The sequence below is a fragment of the Bos taurus genome, chromosome 2 (genome assembly GCF_002263795.3).
Source record: "Bos taurus isolate L1 Dominette 01449 registration number 42190680 breed Hereford chromosome 2, ARS-UCD2.0, whole genome shotgun sequence".
Lineage (NCBI taxonomy): Eukaryota > Metazoa > Chordata > Mammalia > Artiodactyla > Bovidae > Bos > Bos taurus.
Genome location: NC_037329.1, coordinates 30,380,938 through 30,392,953, shown reverse-complemented (window position 1 = coordinate 30,392,953; position 12,016 = coordinate 30,380,938). Strand labels below are relative to the sequence as shown.

Sequence of the window (12,016 nt, the reverse complement as noted above, 5' to 3'; positions counted from 1 at the left end):
TTCAAAGATGATAAAAATTAAAAGAAATTAAAATGCTGACATCACCATAAAAACAAGATTTTTCCCTTTCAATCTTGGCCCTAACAAGGATTATTTTATTTGTAAGCAGAAAGTGTTGTTCTATAAATCCAAACTTTTAGTAACTAAAAGCATTAGTAAGTACAACATGCAGAGTATCTGTGCCTGAGGCACAGCCACTTCTATAGCCATGAGCTCTAACCCTCCATGGCATCATCCTGAGACAAGGGGTTGGAAGAACTGAATGACAGCTCAAGGAGTTCTCTGAGTTCACACATTCTTTTAGCAAGTTCTTTTACACATAAGGAACGTACATTCTCTGATCCCACCTTCCGTTTCCCCTCCCCCTCTTCTTTCATTTATTCATTCATTTCATTTCATTCAAAGTTTATACTCAGCCAGATACTGTTCTAAATCTTCATAGCAATGAAGGCACAGTTCCTGGCCACTTGATGCTTGTAAATAACAGATCACAGTTTTGGTTTTGTTCTACAAATGCAAAACAAAACAAAAAACCAAGAACAGGGTAAGAGGATGGAGAATGATGAGGGGTCAGTGGTGTAGGATGGCTGGGGAAGGGTAGGCTCAGGAAGAGGCAGCACGGGAGCAAAGTCCTGAGTGGGAGGAAGCAGAGCATATTCTGTGAAGAGGGAACAGCAAGTGACAAGTCTCAAGGTCATAACCTGCTGGGGCTGTTGCTTACCACGTATCCTATCCTTTTCTTCACTACCAGAGTTCTGATTTTAATCTTGTGACACTGTGTTCAGCTACAAGATGACATTTCCCACTCTTTTGCAGTCACAGAGATGCTTCTAGAAATGTTTTTTCTTTTTTTAAAAAAGATGATTCACTGGGAGGTAAGTCCTTTGGCTCACCTCCACATTCCCCATCCAGAAACATCAATGCCCGGAGGTGTGGTGGTCATCTTGGATGAAAAAGTTAGAATGAAAGTTTGCCTAATGATAGCAGAAGAAAAAGGACTCAGACTTCCTCATGATACTAGGGAATGTCTGAATCACTGCTGGAACAATCTACTTTTAAATTTTTTTTATTGATACATAAGAGTAAAATAAAAGCCATAATTATTTAGGTCACTAGGAGTCTAGTGGGGGGATGGGGGTCCCTCTGCTACTTTGAGCTGAAAGCATTTCTAAACTGTTTGGAGCCAAGGAGTAGAAACAGAAATGAATTACAAGAATCCTGCAGTCTATGTGAGAGATGCTGAGCCAGGGTGGCAGTAGCAGAGGTGGTAACGTGATGGGATTCTAGATTATTCTGAAAGTAGAGTTAACAGGGACTCGCTCACACACTGGACGTGGTGTATGAGGAAAAGAAGAGACAAAGCTAACTAGAAGGCTGGGGACCAGAGCAAATGCATAATGGATAATACCCTTTACTGAAAGAAAAAGAGAAGGAGCAGGTCTGGAGGGAAGGAAAAGACCTGGTGTTCTACTTTGGACAGGTTAAGCTGAAGAGCCTCCCAGGCACCCAAGTGGGACTGCAAACAGGCAGTGGTGTAGATGAGTCAAGACTGCACACTGGACATGAAGGACACTGGGTCTGGATGAAGTCATAAGAGTGTGGTGAAGGTATTAAAGATGGGGGAAAAGTTTGAGATCAGATGTCTAAAACATTCTGAAAATTAAAAGTCATAAAGAGAAGATAGATCTAACAAAGGAGAGTGAAATAGAATGATCAGCTTGGAGAAGAAAAACCAGGTAAGCCCAGCATCCCAGAAGTGAAGAAAGTCTTTGATGAAGGAGCGGGGATAAGCTGTGCTAAATACACTGTCAGACCTGGGGAAGCAGAGAACGAGAACTAGACCTGGATCTGGAAACATGGAGGTCACTGGCCGCCCAGCTGACACGGCCTCCCTGGAGTGCAGGAGACAGTGAAGAGCGCACGGACAGAAACACCTGAGAGGAAACCGGAGAAATGGAGCAGGAAGTGGACAGGTAGAGTAAATGGAGAGGTGGGAGCTGGTTGTTATGTATTTACTGATGCCTTCAAGGTGGGGAGATGTCACAGCCTATTTACGTGCCAACTGCAAAGAAAATGATGGTGCAGGAGACACGGATGCCAGAAGGCAAACCCTTCGGAAGCAAGGGGAGCGCCCAGTGCCCACAGGGAGCCGTGCTGCAGGTGGGGTGGCAGGCCTGAAGGGGGAAAGGGCTGGGGGCAGGCTGACTTGAGGACAGGAAGCAGGAGACTTTCTCTTCCAGGTATTCATGTCCTCTCAGTGAGCCAGGAGGGAAGGTTCCTAGCTGAGGATGAGGAAAGGGGAAAGGTTATCGGAGGTTTGAAGCGAGAGGAAGAAGAGTAAAACAGAGATGCAGTGAGTGAATTCATCAGAGATGCAGTAGGGTTGCCTGGTAGCATCTGAGGGCACATCTGGGGTTGGTGGTCTTAAAATGAGACCAGTGACTTTAATGACCAGTCATTTTCCTTATAATCATCTGAGCTGCTCAACGGCAGGTGTGGAATAAACAGTGTTGGATTTGACCATGGTTGCGGTTTTTCCAAGAAGTGTAACAGCCAAAAAGAGAAAGGGCGTTAACTGCATTTGAAGATAAAATCAGCAGATATTTACCTGGTTTTCGTTCTAAAAGCTGTTGTAAATGAAACACGGCTTGTTCGTAGTCTTGTTTTCTGAACATGAGATCTGCCATCATCTATAAAGGTAAAAGTTGGTTATAAAAATACAGCCATGTGATTTTACAAAGCATGTTATTCCTATCAAGGTTGACTGCTATGAAGACACATAGGAGAAACACGAGGGCAAAGTTTTATAAAACGGAGCCATTTAAATTCAAGTACACCTTAAGCAGATTAGCACTGAGATCCGTCAAGGATGTGAAACAGATCTCTCTGTTCACAAAAACTATTTTTAGCAGAAAATATGTTTTAAGCAGTTATTTTTAAAACAGAAATTTGAAGGAAACTGCACTCTATGTGTTATCATAGAGAAGAAACCTCACTGGACTTTGTAAAAATAACAAGAAAATCTTTTAAAAACCCAAAATAATATTTCAAAGGAATATAAAATTAGCAAGACTTAGTGAGATTTTCTTATTATGTGTTTTAAAAGGGAGAGTTCTTGTATTTTTCAGTTATAGTGATTCATTTGTCAAATTATTAAATGAACCTCACAAACTGTCATCTATGAAGCTGTTTGAAAAGCTAACAAAAACCTCAACCCTCATAAAATTGAGAAAGACAAAACTATTTAAAATACAGTGTCTTAAAATGTTATACAAAGAATTTTCTCTGTAATTCAGAAAGTCTGACTGAAACTGTTAAAAACTCCAGCATGTTTAAGTAACTTGACCACAGGAACCATTCCTGACCAGGCATCCTTTTAGTCATACAGAAAAACTAAAAATGTGCTAATAATCTTAAAAATATTAATTTTCCCAAAAGCCAACAAGAGCCGGGCCTCACATCTACTATTAGTTTTATCAGGTAAAATTTGAAACTGCCACATGGAATAAATACAAGACACGACGGCCCTGCTGGCACTGAAGTGTCCCGGACTAACCATGGTGGCGGCCTCATTGTCCTGGTCGCTCTGGAGAAGCAGCGCGCAGTGCCGCAGGCAGGCGTCAGGGTCATCTTGTAGCAGGTATAATCGGGCCAGCTCCAGCATTATCTGTAGAGAAGGGCGAGGTTAATCAGAAACAGTCTAGAGCAGAAAGTCAGGAAAGTGTCTAGGGCGCAGACGTCACCTGACCAAAGTTAGTACAATAAAAATGCCAACCACGACAGGCAGGTAAAGCTATAGGTTTGCTCATCTCTAGTTTCTCTTATACAGGAAAAATTATGGAAAAACGGGCTGTAACTCACTTGAAAAGTAGAGACAAAGCATTGTGAAAAGAACAGGCCCAAAATAAGCAGCTAAGATTCTAGTCCAAGCATCTCCACGATGGGGCCACGGCCCTTTACCTCTCTAAACCTGTTTTCCTCATTCGTAAAATATCAATAAAAGGCTTACAGCAGACACGCTCCAGATTTACAACTATGATTTCAGTCACTTTAGTCATCACTGAACGAGGCACCTGTTTGGTTGTGACTTAATAAACACTTATTTTTGCCTTATGTCTGAAAGAGCTATGTTAATTCAAAATGTTCAATCTTAAACGTCAAATTCTAGAACATGGTTGTCTTGTGTTTTACATCACTTAAATATTTAGCCATTTACTAGACTGAGAATAGAAAATCCTAGAGATCAGCACTAACAGACGGTTCCTGTGGGGAACTGACTGCCATTTCCCGCTCCCTTCTGGCGGGTAAGTCAAGAGAGAGGCGTGAAGGAAGACACACGTTCGTGAAACTACACGAAACATGTGAAAGAATGAAATTAGAACATTCTCTAACACCACACACAAAAATAAACTCAGTATGGATCAAAGACCTGAATGCAAGACTGGACACTATAAAACGCTCTGAGGAAAACACAGAACACTCTTTGACATAAACTGCAGTAGTATCTTTTTGGATCCACCTCCTGGTCATGAAAAAAAAAAATTAACAAATGGGACCTAATGAAACTGAAAAGTTCTGCACAGCAAAGGAAACCATAATAACCCATAGAATGAGAGAAAATATTTACAAGCAATGTGATGAGGAAATTAATCTCCCAAATTAACAGCTCACGCAGCTCAATATTAAAAAAGCAAAAAAAAAAAACCCAACCGAAAGATGGGCAGAAAATCTAAACAGACATTTCTCCCAAGAAGACATACAGATGGCCAAAAAGCAGGTGAAAAGCTGCTCAGTGTCACTACTCATCAGAGAAATGCAAATCAAAATTACAGTGAGGTGTTACCCCACACTGGGTCAAGAATGACCATCATCAAAAAGTCTACATCAGGTCTCCTGCACTGCAGGCAGATTCTTTACCAGCTGAGCCACACACTGAGGTTTGACAAAAAACAAAATTCTGTGAAAAAAATTATCCTTCCCCCCCAAAAAAAGTCTACATCAAATGCTATAGAGGGTGTAGAGAAAGGGAACCCTCCTACACTCTTGGTGGGAATGTAAATTGGTACTGCCACTATGGAGAACAGTATGGAGGTTTCTTAAAAAAAAAAAAAAAAATAGAACTATCATATGATCCAGCAATCCCATTCCTGGGCATATATCTGGAGAACACATAACTAGAAAAGACACATTCATCCCTATGTTCATAGCAGCACTATGCACCACAGCCAAGACATGGAAGCAAGCTAAATGTCCATCAACAGAGGAATAAAGAAGATGTGGCACATATTAAAACGGAACATTACTCACAAAAAAGCTGAAATACTGCCCCTCGCAGCAACATAGATGGACCTAGAGACTATCATACTAAGTGGACTCAGAATAACTAAAATCATGATATCATTCATATGTGGAATCTAATTTTTAAAAAATGATACAAGTGAACTTATTTACAAAATAGAAACAGATTTATAGATATCAAAAACAAAAAAAACTTATGGTTACCAAAGGGGAAATGTAGTGGGGGGATAAATCAGGACCTTGGGATTAGCATATGCACACTACTGTATACAAGACAGGGTTTCCCTGGTAGCTCAGCTGATAAAGTATCCACCTGCAATGTGGGAGACCTGGGTTCGATCCCTGGGTTGGGAAGATCCCCTGGAGAAGGGAAAGGTTACCCACTCCAGTATTCTGGCCTGGAGAATTCCATGGACTGTATCGTCCATGGGGTTGCAAAGAGTCGGACATGACTGAGCGACTTTCACGAACGAGCACTGTATAGAACAGGAACTCTACTCGACAGTCTGTGATAACCTATGTGAGAAAAGAATCTGAAAAAGAATGAATCTATGTATAACTGAATCACTTCACTGTATACTTGAAACTTACATTATAAATCAATGATACAGCCAATAAAATTAAAATTTTCAAAAAATGCCATGTATATATTTTCTACACTAATATTATCTTTGCATTTATTCTAACATTGTGCCAATTGAGGTTGAGATTCAATCTAGCCATTTTTGTATATCCAGCACTAAACAGCGACTGATACACAATAGGTATTCAGTTAACTGAATTGAATCCTCTAGATTCAGGTATTTGAGATTGAGAAATCGTTTTACAGTAATTATTAAAACATAGATGAACATAAAAGCTTACAGATTTACTTTTTATCACTTGTTCCATAATAATTTTTAGACTCGAACATTATTAATTCAAGCCAGCATGTATTTTAAAGTATTTATAAAACCAATATTAATATTTTAACTTGTATTTTTAGTACATTTCTTTTCAAATCTTTATAAATAAGCTGTTAAGAAATTTACATTTGGGGAAATGAGATGACATCTGGATTACAAGGTGCTGAAAATTTTATAAAGGTACTGACCTTATTATCTGTCTCACAATGAACAAGAGCTTCTCTATAAAACTTAATTGCTTTTTCATAGTTTCGCTGAGCAACAGAATGTTTTGCAATCTCTGCACAAATTTCAGCTGCTAAATGTTTCTGTGCAGGAACTGCATCTGGCTGTTCGATCTGAACACGTTTTAGCACCCGAGCTTGTAATTCTCGAGCCTAGTAAAATGTAAGGATAAAAAGCAATTAAAAAAAGAAGTAGAAAAGAAATGAAACAATTCTCAATCATTCACATGTAGCATAATTTTACAGATTTATTTAAACATGATTGGTCTTCAATCTAACAAAGCCTGATCCAAAGATAATGTCTTAATTGAGGTCTTCAAAAGGTACTTGTTTGCAAATGAGCCATGCAATTATCTTTGAAACTATAAAAGTATAATACTATAAAAGCAGAGAGTCTTTTCTCTGAAGAGGAAATGCAACCATGGAACAAATATTTAGAAAAGATGTCTAGATACTATCATTAAAAATTGTAAATGTTTATTACATTAATAAAATAGTACCTAAAAGTTATTGAATCAAATATTGACTGGTTTCAGGGAGTAAGTACATCCACATACTGTCAGTGGCATATAGATCAGTCTAGTCTTTCTGAAGGGAGCACCCCTGTAAAACATGCTAAGCCTCTAAAATCACTGAGGCTATTGAACTTAGCTGTTCCATTCTTGGGAAGGTATTAAGGACATCACTTAGAAGGAAAAAAATTTTTAAATGATGAGTCTGAAATCTAGAGATTTTAAATCCATTAATAAAAATCTACCATCAAAGAAGCTTCAAGGTCTCAAAGATGCTAATACTGAATTGTTCCAAACATTAAGAAATAGCATGTCTTGGAGAACAGTCTTTCTCTTGAATGTATGTGCACATATATTGAACAAAATATTGGGAAATATCTTTAAATTCCAGCAATATCTTTTTAAAAAAATCACAAAGTGTCATTTATTTCAGGAACATAAGGATGGTTTAACATCTGAAAATCAATCAATTTAATATACCACAGGAAAAAAAATTGGAAAAAAGTCACAGGACCATCTTGACAGATGCAGAAAGTACATTAGATAAAATTTAAGTCATGTACTAAAAATACTGTTAACAAACTAGAAATTAAGAAATCATCAAAACACATCAGCCACTTATATTTAGGAATACATCTAAGGAAACATGTACAAAACCTCTACATTGAAAAACCACAAAATATTAAGGGAAACTAAAGAAGATATAAATAAATGCAAGAAGTAAACAGAAGAAGAAAAGTGAGTTTAACTCCTGCCTATGACACTAATTGAGTGAGTTCTTACAAGTTATTAAACCAAGCTTCTTCAGTTGTAAAACAGGATTAAAAATATCAACCTTAAAAATATCAACCTTCCCTAATTGTTATATAATAATTAGCAATGATATTTTTAGACAGTACAATCCACTGGCATTCAAATGTTATTTCTATTTGACTTATCTTCCAGAACAGCTGGACCTAAAGACTGTCTTTTTTTTTTGTATGTGGTATATTTCCTTCTGAGACCGCCACCCACCCTCATTCCTTCACAAACGAAGGTATTTTCCTTACCTGTTGCAATGAAGTGACTGCATCATCAGGTCTGTCCACTTTACTGTAAACTTTTGCTAGAAGAACTTGAAAACGTCCATCCTCCATGAGGGCCGACAGTTCATTTACTATGAAAGAAAACATACTGGGAAAATTATGACTCATTTAAAATGTTTACATTTTCCTACAAGTTCTTAAACTTGATTCTGAAAAATAGTGAATTAAGTTTAATAATGTTCAGTAAGTTAAATGAAGAATGGCCAAATTTGGCAGAGGGGGAAGGATTTATGATTAAAAAGTGGCCTAAAGAAAGGTTAAAGAACTGTAGAATAACTGGAGACTCTTCTTAGACATAGAACAATACAACAACACAGTAAGAATTTCAATTTTCATTAAGTGTGTAAGCATTTCCGTTTATCGAAGTTATTCAGAGACAAGATAGGGTATTTGGTACATGCAATTAAGATAACTGCTATTTTTTAATAGTAGAACTTAACAAAGTGTGTATACACACACACACACACACAAGCACACACACATACATAATAAACACTGACTTTGATGTCAACCTGTCTGGCTTTATCGAGGCTTTATCACTTGCTAGTTAACAAGATACAAATTGAACAGGGTATCTATCCTTTCTGTCCCTCCCTTTCATCTGTAAAGTACGGGAAATAACAGTGCCTATCTCATAGAATTATTGTAAAATTTCAGGTTCATAAATTATTAAATAATAGATGCAAAGCAATTAAAGCCTTGTACATGGCAAGTGCTCAAGAGTACTAAAAGAACTCTAGATAATTAACACAAAGTTGTTTCTTCCACCATTTATCAAGTGCGTCATACTATGTTTGAAGTGGTTTACGTACATTGTTTCTTTAAACTTTCAACCTGAGAGGCATGTTTTGTTATTGCTATTTTACAGGTGAGAAAAGGTGGTACAAGGAACCACAAGGAGGCTGTGACAATGGTGAGGGCAGGTTGGAAGCAGAGGTCAGAGGGGTGGCAGCATGCACCTGTGGAGGCCACGTAAGCCCCTGTAAGACTCCAGTTAACTCTGAGACAAATGGGAGACGAGGCGGACTGGAGCAGGCGGGACCGGGCTTCCACTGTTTGGAAGGCCCAATGCTGCTGCTGGGTTAGGAGTGACTGTGTCAGGGCGTGGGGCTGAGGGTGCAAACACGGAGACCAGGTGGAGGCTACTGCTGTAATCCACATAAGCAAGGACAGGCTGACAGTGGGAGAAATAAGGAGACGCGAGAGAATTCTGAATATATCTGCAAGAACCAAGAGGGTTTCCAATGGACAAGGAGAAGGGTGAAGGCCAGGATTTTGGCTATCTGAAACTGCAAAGAAAAGATGAAGTTACTGAGATGAAGGCCGCACACGGAACAGATGTGGGGAGGCAGATAAGGAATTCAGTTTCAGACATGTTAAATTTAAGATGTTTATCAGAACCCTGGTGCTACTCTTTATCAGCTAGGTGAACCTATAAACATCAAGAAAACTGAGTAACAGATTGTTAATTTAAAAATGGAGATAATTTTATCTGCCTCAAAAACTAATGTAAGCACTAAGGCATCTAAGTACACCACTGGATGTGCTAAGCAAGTAATTATTAAATGAAAGTATTTATACTGAATAAATGTAATATGCTTATGCCCATGGAAGTAGAACATACTCCTTTAATCTCTAAAACCTTTTTAAAAATGCACATCCACATTTAAGGCCATCTGTAGTGTTTCAAGCAAGTTTGACAAGACTCATGCAAGTATTTCTATGGAATTAAAAAATGCATTCAACTTAGTAGGCTTTAAGCATCAACTTCAAATATACAATGGACCATTACTTAGCCATTACAAATAATGAGATAGTGTTATCTGCAGCCACATGGATGGACCTGGAGATTCACATTACATGAAGTCGGTCAGAAAAAGACAAATACCATATGATTATCACTTATATGTGGAAACTAAAAAAAGATACAAATGAATTTATTTATAAAACAGATTTATAGACTTCAAAAACAAACTTATGGTTACCAAAGGGGAAAGTTGTAGCGAGGGATAAATTAAGAGTTTGAGATTAACAAATACACATCACCATAATCAACAAGGACCTACTATATAGCACAGGGAACTCTACTCAGTCATCTGTAATAATCTATATAGGAGAAGAATCTGAAAAAGAATGGCTATATTGTATGTGTGTATATATTATATACATGTATAACTGAATCACTTTGCTGTACACCTAAAATTAATACAACATTGTAAATCAAGTGTACTCTAATAGAAATAAAAATTAAGTTAAAAAAACTTCCTTTATGTCACTTTGGAAAGTAAAGTGTTTCTCTATAACACGAATATCTTATTTTAGTAGATTGACATTCTGACAAATTAAATCAACCTCACACATATTAAGGAGGTAATACATACTAATATAATATCAAAATAAAAAGGATCAGATATATCAGGTATATTAAAATTAGATTTTCATACCAGGTTCATGAGCTAGAGCATGCTGAAGAACTTTTTCTGCTTTATCATACCACTTCAATTTTAATAAGAGCTCAGCCAGGTCATAGCAGAGATAATTTTGTTGTCCACTTTTCAGAGCAGCCTCATAGTAAGTGATTGCCTAAACAGAATCCATTTCAGTTAGGAAGAGAAAAGGCAGTGAGAGTGGCATTCAAGCACAGACCCTACACACACTATGACTTAAAGCAATTGGAAGTAACCTAAAAGCAGCTTATACACGGACTTGCACTATTGGTTAAGTATGCCATTTTTCTTACAGGATCAAACTTCACAGAAGGCAACTAGAATTTCTTCTAGCAAATAACAAAAGTACTCAAAATTTTTATTCCAAAAGTTAGTGAAATTTACTGACTGAAAATTCTTTGCTAGGTGTTATATATATGTTCAACAGTTACAAGGAGTAGGGCAAGAATATAACTAGAGGAAAATCCATTATCCTGACTAGAAAACAAAAAACAGAAAAAAAAAAAAATCCTCAAAGCACATGGCTCAAAACTGGTTCAACAGAAAGGATATCTATTATGCTTTGTCACATAATGAAAGAGATGTTAACAGTAAACATATCTTAATTTACTTGATGGCAAAATTGGGTGTAAGGTGAAGCCTGATGTAAACTTTAGGGTCCCAACATCCTTTGCAAAATGAAGCAGAGAAGAATCTGAGACACTGAGAAAGTCCTTAACACAAATTCCAGTTTGTAAAAACAAATTTGGGGTTTCCAACCATTAAGATACAAATAGTGCTTGCTGAAGATTTCTCAACGAGCAGGGTTCGCAAATTTGATCCAACAGATATATCTAAAAATGTGAAGTATTTACCTTTGAGTAGTTATGAGTTTTCACAAGAGCTTTCCCAATTTTGCTTGCCAATGTTCCATCCTTTGGGTTGTGATTTAGTGCTTGCTCATACGCTACTATGGCTTCCTCAGGCTAATGTTGGCAGATACAAAAAATAAGCAATAAAATAACAGCTTAGTTGGCTCCCATTAAATGGCAACACTTCTATAACTAAGCTCTACATCTGGAAAACTTAACAAGACTAATAAAGCACATATTAATTCCAGAAACATTAACAATTTCAGGGAAATGACAGTCACCAGTGGCACCCCACTCCAGTACTCTTGCCTGGAAAATCCCATGGATGGAGGAGCCTGGTAGGTAGCAGTCCATGGGGTCGCTAGGAGTCAGACACGACTGAGCAACTTCACTTTCACTTTTCCCTTTCATGCGCTGGAGAAGGAAATGGCAAACCACTCCAGTGTTCTTGCCTGGAAAATCCCAGGGATGGGGGAGCCTGGTGGGCTGCTGTCTATGGGGTCGCACAGAGTCGGACACGACTGAAGCGACTTAGCAGCAGCAGCAGCAGCAGTACAGGTATAACTTAGTAGGACAATCCCAACCATATTAAGTAGGCCCAGGTCCTCATAAGTAGTCATATGAGAACTGAGAGATAGCTTCTTGACTTTTCATCTGGCAGTCATTAGAAAAGACAGAATCAGAGGTCAGAGGA

General features: G+C 37.9%; 1 protein-coding gene across 1 annotated transcript in view; it reads right to left on the bottom strand.

Moving 5' to 3' along the window:
- Positions 1–12,016, bottom strand: part of TTC21B (tetratricopeptide repeat domain 21B) — a 98,073-nt gene that overhangs the window by 41,775 nt on the left and 44,282 nt on the right. Inside the window, 6 exon segments of the mRNA NM_001102108.1 lie at positions 2,609–2,690; positions 3,557–3,667; positions 6,392–6,580; positions 7,989–8,095; positions 10,469–10,607; positions 11,326–11,436. Of these exon segments, the coding sequence (NP_001095578.1) occupies positions 2,609–2,690; positions 3,557–3,667; positions 6,392–6,580; positions 7,989–8,095; positions 10,469–10,607; positions 11,326–11,436 (739 nt within the window).